Consider the following 25,072-nt stretch of genomic DNA (forward strand, 5'->3'; position numbering starts at 1 on the left):
TCATATAAATAGTGTCGAGAGCCCCTCTCACACACACACACACACACACACTTACACACCCCTATCCTGCTCTCTCCGTGTCAGCTTTAATCAGGCACACAAGGCCTTGTGGGAAACATAAGTAGACCTCGTTGGTGTCAGTACCATTGGAGGGTTCCTCAATGTGTCTCTGTAGGATGGATGACCACGTGTCCATTGAGAGACGCACAGACCTCTACAGGCTCGAGAACGGCAGTCTTTTAGGTATCAGGATGAAGTCCTGGAACCCATGGTCAGACCCTACACTGGGGCAGTAGGTCCTGGGTTCCTCCTGATGCACAACAAGGCCTCACGTGGCAACAGTATGCAGGCAGTAGCTGGAGGATGAAGGAATTGATACCATTGATTGGCCCTCACGATCAACTGACCCAAACCCCATAGAACACCTCTGGGACATTACGTTTCTGTCCATCAGACGCAGACAGCTTGCTCCTCAGACCTCACAGGAGTTCACTGATGCCCTTAGACCAGGGGTCTCAAACTTGCGGCAACTTGTAGCAACCCCGCTGTTAGCTGCTGTATGGGACAAAGTTATGATGGTCTGGTTTCCTACTGTCCAGTGAATGCGGCATGCATGTGAGTGACATGGGGGGCGGGGTCGTGTGTGTGCTTGTGTGTGTGTGTGTGCGTGTGTCTGTGTCTGTGTGAGAGTGAGTGAGAGAGAGCCGGGAGAGAAAAGAGTGGCTTTGGAGCAGGAGGGTGAAATTCATAGTTTCCCGCCCTCTTTCGCGCAGGTCCTGATGTATCGAGTGCTTCGTTTGTAAATCACAAGGTGCTGGAACGCTAAGTACATATGCCAGCAAAGGTACGACGCGCACAGGTCCCAAGTAATTTAATGAGTTTTCTGGTTGAGGGGAAGACTCCAAATGGATCAGGCGGCGCTGAACAAGAGTCCAAACAAGAGTCTGGATCAGCGGCTCCCACAGCAGGGGCGCCAAACTTTTTCTCCGGACTGGTCCACTCGCTCGATGTGAGGTATACTGCACTAATATTGGAAAAATCTATCAAATGCAGGTAAATTCCGTTTGATAATTGAACATGTTTGGAGAAAAAAAGCCTCCATCAGATCAGTAGAATTAAATCAAATCAGTAGATTTTCATTTTATCTTTTAAATGGTAGGTCATTGTCTCAGTGAGCCTCAGTGCTGATCCCCCTTCATTGTCCTGTATGAAGGGAGAGACAAGAAGAGAAATAGGGGATGTGGATATTTAAAGTTTATTACACAAATAAATAATTGGGATTGTTAACATATGGAAATGGTGTAATCAGTGTAATCAGTGGTGTAGTCTATGTGATACGCAGGAACACGAATACAAAAGTAAAATACTTAACAACATCGTTGTGACAGAACATTCTTACTTTCTTTCATAAATCCACCCGTCTGAAGGCAGTACCAGTCAATCATGTGCCATTGATAAAAATGACATGCACGGTCTACCGCGGGACCAAAACTAATGCTAATGCTAATTAGCGGTCCTTGCTTACTAACAGACACATTTAATTCCACTCCAAAGCAGCCCAGGCTGACACCAGGAAGAACGACCAAGAATGCTGAGACACGGCCACCGGGAAAAATTCACAGGATACTGACTACAAAAATATAGACTGCCAACCATAAAGGGTCAGTGATCTCATGGAGAGGTCTACCCTTTTCTTTCAGAAACGTGTTGCTATTTGATCTCAGGAAATAAACCCGCTGCAGCACAGAGCCGCGACTGAGCCAGCGCACTTCAGAAAGGTAGGTCCCCGTATTCAGCATCGACATCAGAGAGGAAGGCTTGAAATTCTCTGTGGTAAAGCCCTCATGCCCAAATTATGTTGACAGTTTTCACAACTGTGTTCATCCAAGAAGTGCAACACAGTGGGCATTGTTGCGTCAAAACCCGTTTGAGCATGGATTAGAACGAGGAGCATCTGTGAACTCCAAGCCTGAAGGGGGCAGAGAACTAACCCAAACAAAAGTGGAACCCAAAAATGCAACGTAAAGGAAAAGTAGGTTAGGTTAGGTTAATGTTAGTGATGGCAAGATGAAGCTTTCCCTCCAATTGTGTCTGTCACGATTTGGGTTCACGTGTTTTATTTTGTAGTTTCCTGCTTCTTGTCTCCCTGGGTAACTTCACTTCCTGCCTTGTCCTGTCATCCTCTGTGATTGTCTGATTGTTTCCACCTGTGTCCAATCACCTGCACCTCCCTAGTGTATTTAAGCCGTGTGTCTTGTCACTTGTCACGTCATTGTTAAATGTATTGAATGTCTCGTGAGTTCCTGGTCCCTTCCAGTGTTTTTGCACCTTGGATTTGACGATTAAAGTCTTTTTGTTCAAACTCTCCGTTTGGGTCCTGCCTTCCCCGCTTATGACCGAATGACGCAACCACAAAAGGACCCAGCAGACCCGCTGCCCGACTTTGGACCCGATTACCTGGATGTGAGGAGCCCCTTCTGGCAGCGTCAGACAAACTTTGTGTTCGGTCCCAGGAGCTATCAAAGGGCTCGTCTCGAGCTCCGAGACCTCCTCAACTTTCTTTTTCTGATGGAGCAAACTGGTTTACCTAAAATGAATTACATTAATTATATTATAATATATATATATTTTTTAATATTTATATTAATTGGAAATGCATAGATAGCTCGTTGATATCGGCAGTCTGTTGTTGGAGTTGACGAGACGATCCACTGAGAGCTTTCAGCAGCTTCTTCTCGTCTGTCTGCGGACTGGCCGAAAGTTGGTGACCGCGGAGAGGAGTTGAAGGCGAGTTGAACGCGAGACGTCGTCCAGCCATTATTCACGAAGCAGCAAAAACCAAACAAAGGAACTGGAGATACAGTTCTTCTGAATGTAGCAACACACACGTGTCTGTTTGTATGCTCGTCTTGCAAGTACTGCTGTCTGAGTCATGCCTATGACCTCACACGTGATTGGACGAGGAGTCTAAGGGTCCTCCAATCACATACGAGGATATTGTTATACGGAAGGACCAGTATTTTAGGAAGACAAATGGTTGGGACTTTGAAACAGCTGATAGGCTTTATGTAAAGCAGTGTTTTGGTGTCAGCAGAACGACTTGGCAACCTGGCAGCTGTCAATCCTTCTGTTGGCTCATGTTCCTTAACCCAGGTTCTCACCTCTGGAGAAAGAAGAAGCTGCTGCAGGATAAGACGCTCACGGACCTCCTCTTTGAGCGTTGTTCTGGCCGAATCCAGCGACGGTAGAGCCCTTTGAGGCGATGGTTATGTTTCGCGGGGGGTTTCTCCCTTTGGCACTGAGCTGGAACGAACGAGTGTTATTTCAATAAAAATTCAACATTTACAATATTGTTGGTGGTGGGGTGTGAACATTTTTCTTTAAGTGGGTTGTGACAGAAAAGGTTTGAGAACCACCGAGTTACGTAATGCTAACAAAATCTGCCTCCTTAAATATTTGTTGCGCTTCATTTCTTCCTCATTTACACACTCACAATCATGTGTAGAGAGGATGCAAAGAGTAACTGCCAACGCTGTTAATTTGCCAATTTATTAGTGCCGTGTACACACAACTCATTTGATGTATAATGAAAATGAACACGTGCTAAAATAAAGGCCCTTTTTGGACCACTTGTTGGAGCAAGACCTTCTAAAACACACAAAACTCATGTGACAGACTGTTGGGAGGTGTCACAGCACACGCAAACAAAGTCTGTGAATGCAGGAATCAATAAAAATGTCCTAGCCTTTTTTCATTTCCTTGGTTAAAAAAAATCCTGACTTGGAAGACATTAAAAGGTTAATCCTGACAACCTTTATTGCAATGAAGTGGTTTAATTAATATAAGATTGATACAATATATTTAACATGTATTACATGTTTGGTTACTTTAAATACAACAATTGTCACATAGTTTCAGCATAATCTTTTCCACATTGAATCAGTTCATAATAAAGGAGAGAAGAGGTAACAAGGAGAAAGTGTTGTACAATACAGCTGTAGGTCTGCCCAGCAACAGGAGAAAGCTCTGTTGCTAACTCTAGCGCAAAAAATTGAGGTGAAAAGAGAAATATTGTTTAATTTGCACCGTATATAAAAATGTTGCATGTTCTGTTGAATTTAGACCCATGCAGCGTGTTTTTTAACGCAGGTTTGCCCGACTGGAACCAGGCTGCAGTATCTGAAGTGCAACAATGACCTTAATTGATTTTCTGAACCAGGGGTAGAGAACGGCATAGATCAGAGGGTTGAGACAGGAGTTAAAATATAACAACCAGATCACAATGATTACAGATGAAGCTGTGTACAAGTTGTTTTGGGATGTTAGAACAAAACAGCAATATGGGCAAAAGCATATCAGAAACACAACTACAACAACACCAAGATTCCTGGCTGCTTTCATTTCAGACTTTTTAACAGTTACTTTCATTGACACAACTGCAATGTGAGACCGCATGGCACGAGCCTGATACACAACCACACCAAATATTCTAACATATAGAATGATAATAACAGTAATGGGAAAAAGGAATGAAACAATTAGATCTAAAAGACTGGCGATGTAGTTAATTTCAATGACACACACTCCTATGCAGGAGTTATACCTGCCTGGATGTTGCAGTGTGTCCTTCAGCAGGACACTGTTAAATAAAGCAGCAAACATCCAACACAGACAAACACAGACTTGAACTCTTTTTGGTTTGACTTTAGTGAAGTAATGCATAGGATAACAAATAGCCACATATCGATCCACTGATATGAGCGCCATGGTTCCAATTGAGGACGAGGTAATAAAGGATGATAGAATCAACCAAAGAGAACACATGACATCACCTAGCAACCAGCAGCCGTCTATTAGCATTATTTGAAAGATCAGGAAGATGCCTACGAAGAGACCTGAGAAGGCCAGAGAGAGGAGGAGGAGGTTGGTGGGGGTCTGCAGCTGCCTGGAGGGAAACAAATATTGATATTCGTATCAATATTTAAGTTATTAAGTCGTCAGATAAAATACACAATACAAGAAAAAATAAATTAGCAAATTTAAAAAGTTTGTTATTAAGTAACACTGGTTTCAATCTCCCAGTCTACCAATGTACTTGAAGTGGGAGATGGAGATGATGACCAGCAGGTTGAGAGCTACAGTGAGCAGAGAGATGGAGGAAAACAACATGTAAATCAACATTGCTTCTAAGTGAGGACGAATTGGCTTTCTGCAGGAGGTGTTGATGAGTTGTGGAAAGCAGAGTTCAGTTCCCACCAAGGTTTCCATCACCAGAGAGGAGAAGCTGCAGAACAGCTTCAGATGACTGGCCAAAGCTTCTTGTCTTAGAACGTATTTGTCTCTTTACTTTGGGTCCACCCCTCCTCCTTCATCACCTCTGCTTATTTATTTGTCAAAGACTTTCACTGCATGAAAAGTGAGATTTTCGTCCCCGTAAACGCCCGGAAATCTCCCTAATTTCCGACAATTTCCGACAATTTGCAACCCGCGCACGTCGCGTTTGTCTGTGCCACAAATTGTCGGAAACGAACCATGACGTAGGTGGAGAGCTGTCGGAGGTGCGAATGGCCCGAATTAGCATATGAATGCAGCGAAGCCGCGGGTGGCCGAGCGGAGCGGGCTTGAATATCCTTACTCCTTATTGGAGGAAACCACAACGTACTAATAAATAAAATCACTCGTGATTGGCAGCAAAACCACACGTGGGCAGACCAGGCTTGAGTTTCCTCGTTCATGATTGGATGAAACCACAACTTTCAATCACTCGTGATTGGTTGGCAGATCTGTCGCTATTGGTCACCCGCCTCATTTTATTTATATATTCATATTATGCTGTATATTCATTTCATTGTTATCCTATGTAGGCTACTACACTATTATTAGGATACCAACCAGGACATCAAGGAATTTATAGAGAAAATGAACATTTGCCACATGTTTATGCAAAGAAAGAGCTTTATTAACAACACACAAACAACAACTACATACAAAGTGAGGATCTGCCCACACTTGGGTAACGGCGGTTTAAAAACTACAGCTCAGTAAACTGTCCGTTTGCCTCCTCGGGGTTGTAGACCGTCACTGGCGCCGTGTTTTCCGAGGCAGGTCTGTTGTGCAGGCGGCTCGTGTGCGTGTGGCGACCGTACAATCCACCCCGAGACCCCGCCAACAACGCCGTCCCCTCCGTCCAACGTGAGCTCTACGGTGGCGGAGTTCCAGAGTTCCACCTCGTCATCAGCCAGCGCACTTTGTCCCGATTCCAGCAGCTGTAAAAACAACAATGAATCAGTACTGTGCGATGCGTACGGACACAACACAGCGATCAATGCACCTGAAACAAGTCAGCAAATAAACTCTGACCCTCTTTCTTCTCGCTCGACTCCGCGCTGAATCCTTCGCAGCTTCCGCTCGCAATGAGTGTTCTGGCTGAACCTGAAGCTCCTGCGTCCCGTCTCACAATACGTCTCACAGGCGGCTGGAAAACAATTAAATGAGTGTGGTATGAATACAAAAAAAATCAAACGCAAGTCACAGTAACATTTAACAAGGAAGGAGAAACAGTAAACAGTGTCACTTACACACAATGACGTCGTCTAAATCTGGACTTTTCCCGGAGCAAATACGACGTCACCGCCTCATTATGAGGCGAGATTAGTCTGTGAAAACAAAATGTACAGTTATGATCGGTATCTATACGTATATATTCCCTTATAGCGCAGAATGAAAGCATATTCTGTAAATCTGACCCTTGCTCCGGTTCGTAGCGCCTGTAATTCGTCTCGGCGTTGTGAAGACGGCGCAGCGCTTCCTGTAAACGACACGGCAAAGAAAAGACACTTTAATAAAGCTGTTTCTGCTCACTTGTAAGGCTACTAGGCTACTCTTAGCTGAGCTTGAGGCTACGCTACTTTAGCTTAGCTTGCAGTCATCGAACGTATTCTTACCGCTATCTTGGGATTGTGCGCCCGTCTCCTCTTCTTTGAGTCAGTTCCTCTCCTCCATGGACAGAAACCCACAGAGTCCCGAACGCTCCAGTGGAGCGAACCGCTCGTTGATATCGGCAGTTTGTTGTTGGAGTTGACGAGACGATCCACTGAGAGCTTTCAGCAGCTTCTTCTCGTCTGTCTGCGGACTGGCCGAAAGTTGGTGACCGCGGAGAGAAGTTGAAGGCGAGTTGAACGCGAGACGTCGTCCAGCCATTATTCACGAAGCAGCAAAAACCAAACAAAGGAACTGGAGATACAGTTCTTCTGAATGTAGTAACACACACGTGTCTGTTTGTATGCTCGTCTTGCAAGTACTGCTGTCTGAGTCATGCCTATGACCTCACACGTGATTGGACGAGGAGTCTAAGGGTCCTCCAATCACATACGAGGTTATTGTTATACGGAAGGACCAGTATTTTAGGAAGACAAATGGTTGGGACTTTGAAACAGCTGATATGCTTTATGTAAAGCAGTGTTTTGGTGTCAGCAGAACGACTTTCTCTAGAAAACTGTACAGTGGTGCCTCTTTCTCCATTCCACCAGACACTCTTGAGTCTGACATACATGCAATGTTGACAATGTATCATCACATGTACCCTTGTGTCACTGAGGTTGAATGTTTTGCCATGACATGTAAACGGGTAACATATATGAATGTAACTTACTCAATCGATAGATTGAGCAGAAAGGTCAGCATGTGTTCATGCTAAGTGGTGTGGAAACACTAACAGTTTTGAAGAACCCGTCCTTGACCCTCTAGCAGAACTGCGACCAGCCATTATAAAGCAGTTTATAGTTATTAATGTTGTGTCAAAGGGTACGGCATTTAAACATGTTCTTGCACAAGTTTCCTGGCTTCATCTCCACCCGGACAGACATTTTTATGGAAAGCCAATAGAAGTTTGGGGCTTGCAGGGAACAGACACGTCATACAGCATCATTTCTGCCAGTTGAGCGCATTGCTACAAGATGTGTGGTTAATACATCCTCTGTGCATTTAAGTAAGACCAAAGAAAAGGTCACTGTAGTCCTGCCACTATGCACTGTAGTTGAGCTCTAGGAGACTGTGATCTCTGCAGACCCCTCATGCTGATTCAAATGTTGTTTGCATGGAATGCTCATTATACCTTGATTAAAACTCATCTTTTAAAGAAGTTATTTTGTGTATCTTTTTTACATAACATTTGCCATTGCTAATGGCGTACACAGTAATCTAGCATATTTGAATTAAATAAATCAATTCAAGCTCAAATGTAAGAGTCTATAATTAGGCTACTGAGCCTGATCTATTTGTACCAGAGATTTTCTTACCTTTTAAAAAAATGTCACCTGGGCTAAAACTCCCTCTGCGACCCTGATTTGCATTTGTATAGCTCACAGCATTTTCATTTACAAGTCAAAGCCTCCCCTAGAATTAGGAGGAGGGGAGTCATGGGCGGACAACTGCCAAGGGAGGCCCACATCAATTTCTGACAATTTACGGCAGTTTTCGGCGTTGCCCGCAAATTGCCGCAAATCTGAAATTCCACGACAATTTACAGTGCCGCATACTGACGAAAATCCCACTTTTCATGCAGTGCTTGCCTCAAAGGTATCCGTACATTGTGGTTCTGTCTGGACCCTGATCTTGCTGCAGCTATCATTATTATGAATATGAATCATTGATGACAGCCACTTTGCTTCTTTCCTGAAGTCTTTGTGCTTTCCCTCCCCACAGGCTTCTGTGGATGGTGGTTACATCCAGGGCTTGACAATAAAAAAAACAAAAAAATTGGGTCTGACCTCGGTCCTTTCAGAACAGCACAAAAAGACAATGCAGTCAATGCAGATGCGTAGGGAACCGTCTTTCTTGAACACGATGACAACTGGACTACACCACTCAGAAAATGATGGCTCCACTACCCTTCATCCATACACGTCATCTTCCGGATGACGTGTATGGACCTTGCAATTTGGTCAGCAACTTACTACTGGATGATGGCAGTATTAAGAGCACCTTCAAGTTCAATTTTATTTATATAGCACATTTAAAAACAACCTCGGTTGACCAAAGTGCTTAACAAGCTTGAAAAGCAGCGATACAATAAAACACAGACAGAGCACAATGTACAATACAAAATATCTGACAGTAGAGAAAGAATAAAGTAAAAATATCAAAGCTCAACTTGAATTAAAAGCCAATGAATGATAGTGGGTCTTAAGCAGGGACTTGAACGTTGCAGGGACTTGAACGTTGCAGGGACTTGAACGTTGCAAGCTGTTCTTACATGGATAGGTAAACTATTCCAGAGGTTTGGAGCAGCCACTGAAAAGGCTCGGTCACCTCTGGTTTTTAACCTGGATCCAGGCACATCGAGGAGCATCTGATTAGACGACCTCAGTGCTTTGATAGGTGTGTGGACATATAAGAGCTCCGACAAGTAGGAAGGCGACAACCCATTTAAAATTTTGAAAACAATTGATACAATCTTAAATTCAATCCTGAAACAAACAGGAAGCCAGTGGCCACCCTCGGCCAAAGCCGGTATAATGTGGTCGTGTTTTTTAGTCCTGGTCAAAAGTCGAGCTGCTGCGTTCTGGACTAACTGCAAGCGACGAAGGGATGACTGATCCAACCCAACATACAGTGAGTTGCAGTAGTCTAAGCGGGACGTAATTAATGCATGTATGACTCTCTCAAAGTCTTTGTGTAGCAGGTAGGGCTTGACTTTAGCCAGGAGTCTCAGCTGGAAGAAGCTAGTTTTGACAACCTTCTGTCCAGGTTGGACATCCCGCTGCTGTGCTAGTGGGTCATACCACGTCTTCTTTGCTTTCTGAGCCTTTCGCAGATTAATTTCCGCCTCTTCTTTGTATCTAGCCAACTGGTCCCTCATTTCCAGTACGAAGTGCACCACTCCTCTATCCCCAGAGGTGGTGGCAGGTTCCCTGGTCGGTGAGAATCTTATCAGGGATTCCCACTCTGGGGAAAAAAGTTGGGTTAAAGCTTGGAGAACTGCTGGAGCCATGATCGTGCACAGTGGAAAAGCAATTGATCATCCATAACCAAAGTCACTTCCGCTTTAGGGTAGGCATGACACACAGATAATGTCCGTTTTGTTATTAAAGTCCAGGTTACCAACTGGTTGTGAGACATTTCTTTGCTTGGGAAGTGAAGCTGCCAGTATCTAATAGTCACCTGCTGGCCATTTTCTGTTAATGTCTTGTATATTGTATATTTTCATCCTCATTTCCTTTTTCTCAGCAGTGTCTGCTTCATCCCTGGGTGCATAACAGGAGCCTGTGACCTTTGCTCCACGTAGAGGACATACAGAAGCTTTGTGGTCTGGCGGCTGGCAATAGAAAGAAATCACCAGTGGCGTGTTGCGCTGTAGCAGTGTTGGCGGTACCTTGAGGTTTCTGGCTTTGTGTGCGGAGGCTGGAATGCAGGTTGACGTCCACTGCTGGTCGGATGAAAAACGAGACCTCCTTCGCAAGCATTCTGGTACTGGAGGGCCAACCTGGCAGCTGTCAATCCTTCTGTTGGCTCATGTTCCTTAACCCAGGTTCTCACCTCTGGAGAAAGAAGAAGCTGCTGCAGGATAAGACGCTCACGGACCTCCTCTTTGAGCGTTGTTCTGGCCGAATCCAGCGACGGTAGAGCCCTTTGAGGCGATGGTTATGTTTCCGTGGGGGTTTCTCCCTTTGGCACTGAGCTGCAACGAAACTGCTGCCGGTATGTTTCAGGGGAAATGTCAAATTTGATAAGCAATGCTGCTTTGAGAGCTGTGTAGGAGCGGGCTTGTCCCTCATCCATCGCTGTATAGGCCTCCAATGCCGTCCCAGAGAGCAGTGGAATGAGTCTGTTGGAAAAACTGCAAATAATGTCATGTCAAGAAGGGGAGTTTGGACAAAAACAAGACTATGTCTGTATCGTTTGTACAATAAGTTGGGTGTATGACATGTCAGTGAAGATAAGATGACCTCAGGATGTCAAGCCCTAATTGTGTTCACCTGTTTTCACCTGTTTTTCCCCTGTCTCCTCCCACACCAGGTGTTCCCTGTTTGTCAATTATCCCTTGGGCATATAACCTGTGTCTTCTCCCTGTTCTTGTTGCCAGTTCGTCTTGTGTGTTTCACCAGGTCTTACCAGCGTTATATCCCTGTAGTTTCCAGTCGATTCTTGAGATCCCCCGTGTACTGACCCCTGCCTGCCTCCGACAACGACACGGCCTGCCATCTCTGTACCTCCGACCTCCTGTGTACCGAACTCCTCCCTGCCTCTGACAACGACACTGCCTGCCCGAATTCCTCTTCATTAAACCTTATTCCTCATATCTGCGTTTGGGTCTCTGTCTGAGCTGTGATAGTACAAACTGGCCATGACAGACCCAGCAGAACCTGACTCCCTCCGGAATGCCGTCGCTCTTCAGGGAGCTGCTATAGGAAGGCACGAAGACATCCTACAACGGGTCATGTAGGGACTTCAAAGCCTCTCTGACCACCACGATCGGACATATGAATCCCTGATGGAGCAGTTTTGTGGGATGTCTATGGGACAGCCAACTACAGCGGCCCCTGCCCCAGACCAAGGTGGCCTCGCAGCCAGTGCGGCCTTGCCGGTAACCAACACGGCCCCTCGGGAACCCAACTTACCACCTCCTGAGCGCTATTCTGGAGACCCGAGAACCTGTCGTTCGTTCCTCTCCAAGTGTTCCCTGATCTTCGAGCTACAACCATCCTCGTTTCAATCGGAGCGTTCCAAGGTAGCGTACATCGTTTCACTTATGTCCGGAAGGGCAGGAACTTGGGCTACGGCAGTGTGGGAACAGCAAACACCCATCTGCTCCAGTCTGGCTGAAATAAAAAAGGTTTTTGACTCACCGGTGTCGGGGAGGGAAGCAGCCCGTAAACCCCTGGGACCTTGACAGGGCTCTCGCAGCGTGTCAGACTACGCGGTGGACTTCCGCACTCTTGCTGCGGATAGTTCATGGAATTCCGACTCTCTTCGACGCTTTTCTTAATGGGCCGTCCGACATTATCAAGGATGAGCTAGCAGCACGAGAGCTGCCCCCTGATCTCGACTACCTAGTGAACCTTTCTATGCGGATAAAGCCGGTTGCGGGATAGAAACCGGGAGAGACAATCAGCCCCCCTTAACCCCCCAAAAACTGGAATTATCCGGCTCTCCAACCAAAGAGACACTAGGGGCTCAGCAGAGTCTTTCCGGAATTATCCGAAGCCTCACAAAGTCGATAGACCAGAGCCCATGGACCTCGGTAGGGCGAGAATAAGCCCTGCTGAGCGGGAGAGGCGATTTAGCAGCCGCAGCTGTTTGTACTGTGGCACTTCCGGCCTTTACATCTCCACCTGCCCACTAAAAGAGCAGGCTCATCAGTAGGGGCGGGTATGCTGGTGGGCCAAACAGAGACTCCCTGGACTCATACTACTCGTGGCCCGCTGCATGCAATTCTTTTGTGGGGGGCCCAATCCAACACCATCAGAGTGCTCATTGACTCCGGGGCTGATGAGAGCTTCATTGACTCTGCCCTGGTCCAGCAACTGGACATCTCGACCCAACGCCTCTCCACTCCTATAGAGGCTTGAGCCTTGGACGGCCGGCCCCTTGGCAAGGTGACGCTCTGTACCGTTCCAGTGGTTCTACACATCTCTGGCAATCATAGCGAGCCCGTCAGGTTTATACTTATAAGTTCTCCTCACGTGCCTGTGGTTCTGGGCCATTCCTGGCTTCAAAAGCATAACCCCCTCATTGATTGGACAACGGGCTTCATACAGGGCTGGAGCCCATTCTGCCACGCCCACTGCTTGGGGGCTGCACAACACACCTCTGCTTCCCCCAAACCGGCATCGGGGGATCCCCCTGACTTGTCCTCCGTTCCCGGCCGAATACCAGGACCTGCGGGAAGTCTTCAGCAAGTCCCGGGCGACATCTCTGCCCCCGCACCGCCCCTATGATTGCGCCATCGACCTATTTCCTGGCACTTCCCCCCCCTAGGGGGCGTCTCTACTCCCTGTCTGGTCCGGAGACCAAGGCCATGGAGGCCTATGTGGAGAGCTCTCTAGCGGCAGGAATTATCCGCCCATCGTCATCCTCTGCGGGAGCGGGATTCTTCTTTGTGGACAAGAGGGATAAATCCCTACGCCCCTGCATTGATTACAGGGGCCTCAATGACATCACCATCAAAAACCGCTATCCACTTCCCCTCATCTCCTCAGCCTCCGAGCTCCTTCCGGGGGCGACTGTCTTCTCCAAACTGGACCTGTGAAATGCCTACCATCTAGTTCGGATCCGGGAAGGGGACGAGTGGAAGACGGCTTTCAACACTGCTAACGGCCACTATGAATATCTAGTGATGCCCTTCGGCCTGACCAACGCCCCTGCAGTGTTCCAGGCACTGGTCAATGACGTATTCTGCGACATGCTGAACTGGTGCGTCATTGTGTACCTGGACGACATCCTGGTATTCTCCCGTTCTGCCCAGGAGCATGTTGCTCACGTCCGCCAGGTGCTCCAGCGCCTCCTAGAGAACCAGCTGTTCGTCAAGGCGTTCCTGGGATACATCACTTCAGCTGGGAGCATCCGAATGGATCCCTGCAAGGTGAAGGCGGTGGAGGAGTGGCCACAACCGCACTCCCGGGTTCAGCTCCAGAGGTTCCTGGGATTTGCAAACTTTTATCGTCGCTTCATCCGGGACTACAGCACCTTGGCATCTCCCCTCACCGCTCTCACCTCTACCGAGGTCCGCTTTCGCTAGCGGCTCGTGCTTTTGCAGACCTTAAGCAGCGCTTCACCACGGCCCCCATCCTGATCCAACCCAACCCCTCTCGCCAGTTTGTGGTGGAAACGGACGCCTCGGAAGTGGGCGTGGGAGCCATTCTGTCCCAGCGCTCAGCCCTCGACCAGAAACTGCATCCCTGTGCCTTTCTCTCCCACAGACTCAGTCCAGCGGAAAGGAACTATGACGTCGGCAACAGGGAGTTGTTGGCCGTCAAAGTGGCGTTGGAGGAATGGCGGCACTGGTTAGAAGGCTCGGAGCTGCCGTTTTTGGTTTGGACCGACCATAAGAACCTTGAGTACCTTCGCAGCGCTAAAAGACTCAACTCCAGGCAGGCCAGGTGGGCTCTGCTATTCAGCCGTTTTAATTTTCTTCTTTCATATCGCCCTGGCTCCAAGAACGTGAAGCCGGATGCCTTGTCTCGAGTCTTCAGCCCTGCTACCACCCCTCCGGATCCCAGGCCCATCCTTCCCACTTCCTGCCTGGCTACATCCCTGGCTGGGGAAATAGAAGCTGAGGTCCGCAAGGCACAGCAGTCAAGCCAGGTCCCTCGTTGCTGGGTTCCTTCCAGGGACATCTTGGACCCCTCCCTCATCGCCGACTTTCGCCGTCGCCACCCCCGTCAATCAGGTACGGCACCAGGTAAGACGCCAGGTGCCGCCCCTAGGAGGGGGGGTACTGTCACGCCCTAATTGTGTTCACCTGTTATTCCCCTGTCTCCTCCCACACCAGGTGTTCCCTGTTTGTCAATTATCCCTTGGGCATATAACCTGTGTCTTCTCCCTGTTCTTGTTGCCAGTTCGTCGTCCGACATTGACACGGCCTGCCACCTCTGTACCTACGACCTCCTGTGTACCGAACTCCGGCCTGCCTCTGACAACGACACTGCCTGCCACCTCTGAACCCCTGATCTCCCGTGCACCGAACTCCTGCCTGCCTCCGACAACGACACTGCCTGCCCGAATTCCTCTTCATTAAACCGTATTCCTCATATCTGCGTTTGGGTCTCTGTCTGAGCTGTGATACAGGGTATGAAATCTGTGTGACGTGTGTGTCCGGTGTCCAGAGGGCCACTCTGAGTCCCATGATGATCAGATGTATGCCTCAAGATAAAGAACATGACGGTCCTTGTACAATGATCTCATTGTGCGTGCGCAAAACCTACCTGTTTATCATACCTTATCCCTGTATATAGGCGGGGGCTGGAAAAGACCTTCGAGCAGGCTTGGCGCATGTGTGTCAACTCTGTCTCCTATACAAAAACATTAAATGTCCTGCTTTTGATGATTTTACACCGTTGTCGAGTGAGAAATTAAACATAATTGGTCCTTCGAGCTGGATCTCAAGAACTCTCATTCCTCTCAAGATTTGGACCTCAAACTGAACATGGAGTCTGGGACTCTTTTCAAAGTCCTCCGCCCTAGTCCATTACAGGATTATTTTGGTTGGTTGAGAGGCCAGGATCCGCTTGAGTTGGAGGTAAGTGACGAGATCCGCTTTACTAGTGAAACCGGAACGGTGTTTTACTTCATTATGGGTAAGAAAGCTTTCGAACAGTCTTTAGGGTTCGGGGGAAAGTTTTTAAGAGGGAACTCTTTGGATGGCAGACAGTCTTTGGTGTTTAGGGGAAGTTTTTTTTTTTTTTTTTTGAGACTCTTTGGGAGGTGTAGTTGTCTTAGGGGGTATTTCTTGGAATCTTCTATGGGTTGTTATCCTTAGCACAGCATGAATTGGCGCAGGAAACTGGGGACTGAGGTTGTGATGTTATCAGTCAATTCATGAAATTTGAACAGAATTTCCCCTCTGCAGAGCGGATGACACGCTGCAGCCTGCCCTTGTCCTTGGCTGTGGCTGCAGCGTACCAGATGGTGATGGAGGAGCAGAGGATGGACTCGATGATGGCCGTGTAGAAGTGGATCATCATCGTCTTTGGCAGGTTGAATTTCTTCAGCTGCCTCAGGAAGAACAACCTCTGCTGAGCCTTCTTTATGATGGAGCGGATGTTCAGCTCCCACTTGAGGTCCTGGGTGATGATGGAGCCCAGGAAACGGAAGGAATCCACAATAGTGACGGGGGAGTCACACAGGGTGATGGGGGAGGGTGGGGCTCTGTTCCGCCGGAAATCCACAACCATCTCCACTGTCTTTAGAGCGTTGAGCTCCAGGTTATTCTGGCTGCACCACAACACCAGATGGTCAGACTCCCACCTGTAGGCGGACTCGTCCCCACCAGAGATCAGTCCAATGAGGGTGGTGTCATCCGCAAACTTCAGGAGCTTGACGGACTGGTGGCTGGAGGTGCAGCTGTTGGTGTACAGGGAGAAGAGCAGAGGGGAAAGAACGCAGCCTTGGGGGGAACCGGTGCTGATGGTCCGAGAGGCTGAGGGAAGGGGAAGGTGATATAGATGAAGAGGCGTGAGCACCTGATGGGCTGGGATGGTGGGGAGGGGAGGGGGGGGACTGCAGCAGGTTGGTGGAGCTGTGGGGGATGGGATCAGGACATTGTCTTTCGAATCTGCAGTAGAACTCATTCAGCTCGTCTGCCAGGCGGAGGTTTTCATGGAGTGGGGGGGGGGTTTGGCTCGTAGTTAGTGAGGTGTTTGAGGCCTCACCAAACCGAGGCAGAGTCACTTGCTGAGAACTGTTGTTGGAGTTTCTCAGAGTACAGTCGTTTAGCATCTCTCACCGCCTTGCCAAACTTGTATTTTTCCTCTGTGTACAAGTCTTTGTCCCTGCTCCTAAATGCCTGATCCTTCTGCAGGCGTAGTGTTCTGAGTGAACCAGGGTTTGTCGTTGTTGTAACTCACCCTGGTGCACATGACATCATTCGCCCATTCATACACTGATGACAGGAGAACCATACACATTGACACCTGCACATCAGTAACTAACATTCACACACTGTAGTTGCAGCTACAGGAGCAATGCTGGGTTAAGTGTCTTGCCCAAGGACACATCAACATGCGGGTTAGCCAGGCCTGGGAGCAACGGACAACCCTCTGATTGGAGGACAACCGTGCTCCCCACTCACCCACAGTTTACAGAGATATGGAACATTTTGAAGATCCATGATCAGTTAATCATTTGTTATTGCTTGATTGCGTGTGAGTGTGTATGGGTGTTGACATGGTCATTATGTTGTTTCCTACAAAATATTTGCTTAGCCTGGTAGTTCTTTGATTAGGTCAACAATTTTAGGACACCGGACATGAATTTGAACCTATGCGTAGAATATGTCAGATAGCTGCTTATGATTCAAGGCCATTTATCCCAAGACAGACATGGGATAAATGGCTTCTGTGTGGTCGTGCTACATTAAACAGAGTTCAGTGATGCTTACAAGTTGGTTTAATTTCATCCATATGTGACCACGGGCCCCGACCAGGGGGGTATGCCAGAAAGGAGGTTTAACAAACTCTGAGTCTATCCCTGAACTCCGAGTTGACTTACTCTGAGACGGGAAACTCTGAGTATCCGGTTCCAGAACAGCTGATCTGCGTTAGTTCAATCAACTCAGAGTATGTTCATTAATGGAGCCTCGATAGCACGAGTCACCACGAGTCACCATGACAACAGTAAATAAAAGAGCAAGCTATTTCACTGCGATCGAGTTGGAGGTCCTTCTGCAGGTCTGCGGTGATTATGAGGATATATTTCGCCACAAATGGAATACAGCTGCAGCAGCGAAGGGGATAGAGACTGCATGGCGAAAAACCGCTGCCCGAGTCAACGCGTAAGTTTGAATGTACTATTCCAATTGACTTAGGCTATTAAAACAAAGTAAATATTAATTCAGTGGCTACTTGAAATGGTAAATTAAACCTAATAAAATGTTGTTTTTACAGGTGTTTTCACTTAATACCCCACTTAGGTATAAAATAAAAATGTGTCTCCTATCAAAGTCATTTAAAATGTGACGGTGTAGCCTACACCAACACTCATTAAAATACTAATTAAAAAGCAAAGAAACATTGAGTTTTGCTCAGCCAACAGAAAGAAGGCAGGGCCCCGAAAAACAAGTCGAGGGCCACCTCTGACAGAGGCGGAGGAGCTGGCCCTCAGCCTAAACAGTGGTCACCCGGTGGCTGAAGGTATCCCTGGGGGAAGCTCTTCCGAACCTGTCACTCTCCAGGACACAAGTGACTACATCAGATGCAAGTATACACTTCTTTTAAAAAAATAAAACCAACATATACACTACCGTTCAAAGGTTTGGGGTCACCCAGACAATTTTGTGTTTTCCATGAAAAGTCACTTTTATTTATCAAATGAGTTGGAAAAATGAATTGAAAATATAGTCACGATATTGACAAGATTAGAAATAATGATTTGTATTTGAAATATTGTTTTCTTATTTTGTTCTTCAAACTTTGCTTTTGTGTGAAAGGATTTTCTATTCACATAGTCCCCTTCATCGAGTGCAGGCGCAGTAATAGGAATATGTGTCCCAATGCATCCTATCACATTTGGAAGCCCTGCAAAATGACAGCTAATTAAGCTTCTGAGGTCGCAGCAGAATGTACATCATAATTAAAAAAAAATTGAATATATAGTTTCTACATCAGTCACCTGCAATCCTGTGGAATTCCTCTTTGATGGTTCTAAGAGGTTTGTGTCCGGGAAACACGCGTTTCAGTGCAAGCGGAACTTTCCTCACAGCTCTACAAACTGCTGCCTTGCCAAAGTGCTCTGCATCCCCGATGTTATAAAGAAAACTACCATTTGCAAAAAAAGTAGCGCGATGCATAAGATTTGCTCCAATGTGAGTGCACGTCCGCGGTGTGTGAGGTCGGTGATATACGGCCGGAGAATGTTAGTGAGATAAATGATACCTTGTAGGGAAAAGCGATAGCGTTCTAACAGAAATTCCTCTGGAATTGATAAAACGTCTAATCTGGGTTGGGAAGACATCTCGCGATGTAAAGCATTTTGAATCACTAAGGCTTCGATGTCAATTGGATTTGGTAGGAATGGGCAATCCATGTCTAACAGCTTTCTTCATGTGGGAGGAGACGGTAGAAACTCCGGGTTTCTTATAGTAATCCTGCCAGCGAGCAGGTTATGTTCAGAGTCTGTTACCATGGTGATGGACTCAGTTACCTCTCTATCTGGAACGAAATAAAACAAAACAAAACAGCTACAACTTGGTGAATTGTAAAGAATTGTATTACCACATATCTAAAATATTAATTATTTGGGTTGTACAGTGAAAACTACACTCTCAATTTAACAAAATATACAGCGAGCATATTGATGGTACCATAACCTTGTATTAATGAATAAATAATTATGTGATTGAAGTGTTAGAATTTTTTGCAGGGAAGACAAGTGACAGGTAGTGAACATCATGAGTTAATATTTTCAGATTATAGTTTGGATTTTCCGTGCAACTTTTAACATGATTCTTATCAATTGCAGCCCAACAATTCAGTCATACTATTTCCCACTGACATGTTATGTGTAAAAGTGTGAAAAATATAGAATAACATTGACACCTTTCATTCTAATTAACAGATTAACCAAATAGGTTTGGAACAACGTCAATTTTTAACAAGCGATGTGTCCGCTGCACAGTATTAGTTATTTTCAGTCACTGTAGATTGGAATGATTTTGTAAACTTACATGAGAGAGAATGGATATTAATGCACCTCCCACTGAACGGACTAACCGAGCTGAGCAGAAGTAAGATCAGATGCCGAGCACAAATTTTATTACCTGTTACAGACAATTGACGTCATCATTGATGTTTACACACCAATATGAAAACGTTTGAAAGGCTCCTTGAAAAAATGCCTGGCAGGTTTCTTTTTCTAAATTGGAAAGTTTGATTTGCATTACATCTAAACATCTTAAGCTGCAGAGTTCCTTTAAAGACTTAATCAAAGCCCAAAAAAACAGCTTATTTATCATATAAATATTTATTATGCTGGTCTCACACATGTCAGGTAACTGTAATGGTAAAATATAATGATTCCATCATGTTATCTTATATCAAGATGCCTAACAGCTGATATGGGGTTTAACAAGGGGAAAGGTACAGTGCACAGCACATATACAGTAATGTTTCAACCAAGAATATCTTATGTGACCTCGTGTCATTCTTTTCCCCATATAATCTGTGTGCAACACAGCTGTGTGGGGGAGATGGGAAAGAATAAATAGTCTCTGACTTAAACCAACAAAGGTTACAACCTGGGCCTAAGAATAGGTAACATGACATTACATTGTACCATGACAAAGAGTTGTTCTTTCCTGTGGTCGTACGATGTTGGGTCTTTAAACAGATTATAAGATTACAAGAAGTTTACAACTTCCTTCCATATGAAGTTGTACTTTTAGCCATTGGAACAATTTACAGAAAAGACTTTGACTCTCGAGACTTTATTCTTGATTCCTGATTGCTTTCTGAAGTTTTCTAAGTTGGTTCACTATTTCTTTTGAGCAGTACACAATAAAAAGAGACAAGTATGATCTGCATGCACAAGTATTGGTACAAAGTTCACTCGACCAAGACTCAGTGTCTCTACAGCAGGTTTCTCTCACATGAGCCAGGCTGCAGTATCTTAAGAGTAACAATGAGCTTCATAGATTTTCTAAACCAGGGGTAAAAAAAGGCATAGATCAGAGGGTTGAGACACGAGTTGAAATAAAACACACATATTAGAATGTTAACAGACGAGAGACTGATCAAGCTGTCGTGGCCTGAGAGGGCGAAACAATAATATGGGCAGACGCACAATAGAAAGACGACAATAACTACACCAAGAGTCCTGGCAGCTTTCATTTCAGATTTTTTCGCAGTTATGTTCATTGAAAACTTGAGAGGTAAAGCTGCAACATGAGGCCTCATGGCACGAGCCTGAGTCACAGCAACCACAAAGACTCTCATATACAGAACTATGATGACAGTGACGGGACCAATAAAAGTCAAAAAGAAATCTGCAAGTTCAGCAATGTAGTTAACCACAATGACACACTCTCCAATGCAGGAAGTATACCTGCCGTTTTTTTTCAGGTTATCTTTTAGCAGCAGAATTAGAAGGAAAGCAGAACATGTCCAACACAGACAAACACAGATATTAACTCTTTTTTGTGTGACTTTGTTGGAATAATGAAGAGGCTCACAAATAGCCACATATCGGTCAACTGATATGAGCACCATGGTTCCGACTGAGGAAGAAACAACAATATAGTTCAGAAAAATATATAGGATACACATGAAGTCACCTAGAAACCAGCACCCATCTATAAGCATTGTTTGAAATAACAAGATGAGGCCCACAAAGAAGTCTGAGACGGCCAGAGAGAGCAGGAGGAGGTTGGTGGGGGTGTGGAGCTGCCTTAGGAGATAAGAAGACAACAAGATTGTCATTATTGGTAGCAAAAAACTGTCACATCAAGAGATTAAAAACATATTTCATTTTTTCATTCAAGTTGGAGTTCTAATTATGAGTTAAACCATTGACCATTTCTTTTTAGCTAGCAAATAGATCAAATATCTGAATACTTGAAGTGGGAGATGGAGATGATGACCAGCAGGTTGAGAGTCACAGTGAGCAGAGAGATGGAGGATAATAAAATGTAAGTGAGCATAAATACAAAGTGAGGATTCACGGCCTTCCTGCAGGAGAAGTTGAGGAGATGAGGAAAGCAAATTTCATCTTCTTCAAGACTTTTCATTCTCAGAGAGAGGAGACACAATGCTGCTGTGCTCGTCATGCAACTGATGAAGCTCTTTTCTTCTTCCACATCCCTCCTTCGATTTCACTCTGGAGACAACTCTTTCATAGAGGGAAGGACCAAACTCCTGCCTTACTGTTTCATCTGTCTTTTCTCTGTACATCACCCCCCCCCCCCCCCCCCCCCCCTCCTTCACGTATTTAGAAACAGTTAAGATTTCCATCATGCTCTGCGATGAAGAAGAGCAATGCACATTACAAAACCCCAAATCTGCGTTCCTCAGGACAGATCTTTATCTATCTATCTATCTACAGAGGCCATATACGTTATTTTTTGGGACATACAAGGCTTGCTTTTGGACTAACAACATAAGAACCCATGAAGATCGCTTATTTACGTCTTTCAATATGTACACTTGCATACTATTGGTACTCAACACAGTACATTGTTGATGTGTCCTACAGCATGTGTAGATATGGAAGAACAAGGGGTCAATATTGGAGCTTTGGGGAATGTTTTGTATCATGGTATTATGTTTCTCGCTGACACCCGTAGTAACAGACGCATTACATCAGGGGAATAGTATGTGTTGTATGCACGCGAGTGAAGTAAAGACACGATAAATCCTACTCTGACTAGCATGGTTTTATTCTGGGGTAATACAATTATTACCAAGATAGAAAACTGGCGACGAGGACGACAAATACATGCGTGTTTGTAGGACTAGGAGGACGTGTTTAGAGCTGGAAATACTGGAATCGACAGAAAAAAGAAAAAAAAACTTTTGGTGGATACCGTTAAGACTGCCATGCTAGCAAGCTCCCAAACCGAGTCTACAAAAGGAGAGGAGAGACGACACAGGAGTGGTAGAGTGAAGAATTGGGAGTACAGCAAATTCAATAAATGGGAAGAAAAAGATTGAAGAAATGGCGGGGATAAGCGAGCGTTGGTGCTTTTGATGAACAGATTGAACCATGGAGTGCGTACATGAACGTGTGTAGGATTGGGTATCGTTTTTGTTTTTTTCCGATAGCGATGCTAAACCAAACGATACCCGTGCCTAAACTGATAAATATATTAACAGTTTAAACAATAATGTTAATGTAAATGAAAACACTTGGCTTCAAACTATGGCTTTGAAGTACACTTAATGTTTCCCCTCTGTGAGAGCGTGTAGTTTATCTATTAGTTTATTGGAATTTGGGGAATGTTAAACATTTAATTTCAGATTTCTGCTCTGTGCAGGAACTAAAAATATTTAACAAATATTGAAAAGCGGTCGGCACGGTGGCGTGGTGGTTAGCACTGTCGCCTCACAGCAAGAAGGTCCTGGGTTCGATTCCGCCCAGTGGCCTTTCGGTGTGGAGTCTGCATGTTCTCCCCGTGTCTGCGTGGGTTCTCTCCGGGTTCTCTGGCTTCCTCCCACAGTCAAAAGACATGCTTTGGGGATCAGGTTAATTGGGGACTTTAAATTGCCCGTAGAAGTGTGAGAGTGTAGCCCTGCGATTGGCTGGCGACCAATCTAGGATGTACCCTGTCTATCGCCCGAAGTTGGCTGGGATGGACTCCAGCCCCCCCGCGACCCTGTGTGCAGGATAAGTGGTTTGACGATGGATGGATGGAAATATTGAAAAGCATTTATGTTTGATTGACCTCTCGATTTATTGACCTCATGATTGCAGGTGCAACAGAGAAGAGCTGTATGAGGCACAAGAGCATCGTTTATCTACTGTGTGATAGATTTTATTCAATGTAATGTTGAGTGGGGAACTATGGTTCTTAGTGAGACCACGACTTTAAGGGGGGGGTAATGCCCCACACATAGTAAGAGTAGTGGATGGTGTGTCTACCCAGCAGGAACAAGAGCATCGTTTATCTACCGTGTGATATAATTTATTATTTCTATATTCAGTTAACGCTTTGCTCCGTAAAAGATCTAAGTGATCTTCTGTCATTCGCGTAAGGAAATGGAGTCACGTGTCTGCAGCTCAATGTGGCATAATGACGAACAACACCGAAGGAACAACGCTAAACCCTCGGTTTAATATTTCGATGGGGGACCGTCCGAGGGGAGGCGGGGTGGTTGTTGCGGACGTGCGCTCTGTGTCCGCTGGTCAGCGCGTGCTCTCCTGTGTATGCGTGTGCGCGATAGTGCCGCACGCTGCCAAAACACCTCCAGACTTTAATAACAGAGGGAAACACTGACTCAACCTTAAATAAATATAACTGGATGGCTAGCAAGTTGCTGTAGCTACACAAGCGGTAAGCTATCAGTCATCAGACTGTAAATAAAGTTTTTCAATTTGGCTCAGGCACCGAAAGCAAGGGCCGAAATCTGCGTTGTGTTTCGGTACGGTGGGTACCTGTCGTATAGGAACCTGTACCAATATGGTACCGGTTCTCGGTACCCAACCCTACGGGTATGTGGTCTCAGAAGCGAAGCCATACAGAAAAGATTGCTTACGGAAAAGGCATTGACACTGGACAGGGCAGTGGAAACAAGCGTGTCCAAGGAGATGGCAGCTAAAGAGGCACATCAGCTAAGCTCAAGTACCAGACTTCATAAGATTGCAAATGAAACTCATGAAAAGCAAATTAAATGCTACAGCTGTAATAAGATGGGACATATAGCGTCTGAATGCTGGAGCAAAGACCTAGATTGTAGGATATGTGGGAAAAAGGGTCACTTCGTACGTGCATGCAAGAATAAAAGGATAACAAAGAGCCTCAGCCACCAAAACGTTGTTGGAAAAAAAACGTGTGTATAATGTGGAATACCAGAATGGCAATATCCAGAATCTGGATATAGTGGCAGCTCAGATGATTGGAGAGCTCACATATTGACCATTTAAGGGAGGGCCACAGGGCTACTGGGTTACTCCATTATTGGAAGGGCAACCCACTTACATGGAGAGTGACACTGGGGCAGCAGTTTCAATTGTGTCAGACCGCATCTACAACAAGGCATTAAAACATTACATTACAGGTCATTTAGCAGACGCTTTTATCCAAAGTGACTTACATTACACTTTAAACCCATGGCTTTTTCACATTTTGCCCGGGAAGCAATTAGGGGTTAGGTGTCTTGCTCAGGGACACTTCGACATGGAACATGGGGCAGCCTGGAATCGAACCAACAACCTTGTGCTTCAACCGATTTATGTTTTTATGCCTTACTGACACGGCCGAACAGAAACAACAGATTTCTAATAGTTGAGGTAGGGGTCAAACTGAATAAGCAAACAGCTACATCATGCAAGGCAATTATCCATCTCTGTGGTCGTGCATGGCGGGAAAAGATGCGTTTTGACTAGTCAATCATCTTCATGATCTCCAAGGCGGGACCAGGTCTAAATGCAGTCCTAGAAGAGTACACAGTGGTGTTTAAAGACGAACTGGGAAGCATGAAGAACATCATCACTAAACTTGGTAGCAAACCAAGGTTCATAAAAGCCTGAGCGGTGCCCTATGCTCTTAGACCAAAACTGGAAGCAGAGTTACAATCGTTAGTAGAGACTGGTGTGCTTGAGCCGGTTAGTGTGACTGAATTGGCAACGCCCATAGATCCTGTAATAAAAAGTCTGGAGTACAGTGCTACCTGGACGATATTGTCACGGTTTTGGGTTTATTTCC

The 25,072-nt window shown here is 45.8% G+C and overlaps 3 protein-coding genes across 37 annotated transcripts in view; all 3 read right to left on the reverse strand.

Annotated features, from left to right (window-relative positions):
- Positions 1–25,072, reverse strand: part of LOC120812009 (uncharacterized) — a 519,303-nt gene that overhangs the window by 251,065 nt on the left and 243,166 nt on the right. The gene's annotated exons all lie outside the window — the stretch shown is intronic.
- Positions 4,141–5,268, reverse strand: LOC120812012 (trace amine-associated receptor 13c-like). Its single transcript, XM_040167793.2, has 2 exons — positions 5,096–5,268; positions 4,141–4,945 (listed from the first exon to the last, which is right to left on the reverse strand). The coding sequence occupies exons 1-2, from the start codon at positions 5,266–5,268 to the stop codon at positions 4,141–4,143; spliced, it is 978 nt and encodes a 325-aa protein (XP_040023727.1).
- On the reverse strand, positions 20,283–21,478 carry LOC120812013 (trace amine-associated receptor 13c-like). Its single transcript, XM_040167794.2, has 2 exons — positions 21,267–21,478; positions 20,283–21,099 (listed from the first exon to the last, which is right to left on the reverse strand). Exons 1-2 carry the CDS (start codon positions 21,476–21,478, stop codon positions 20,283–20,285), a joined length of 1,029 nt encoding a protein of 342 aa, XP_040023728.2.

Source organism: Gasterosteus aculeatus, chromosome 21 (genome assembly GCF_964276395.1).
Source record: "Gasterosteus aculeatus chromosome 21, fGasAcu3.hap1.1, whole genome shotgun sequence".
Taxonomy (NCBI): domain Eukaryota; kingdom Metazoa; phylum Chordata; class Actinopteri; order Perciformes; family Gasterosteidae; genus Gasterosteus; species Gasterosteus aculeatus.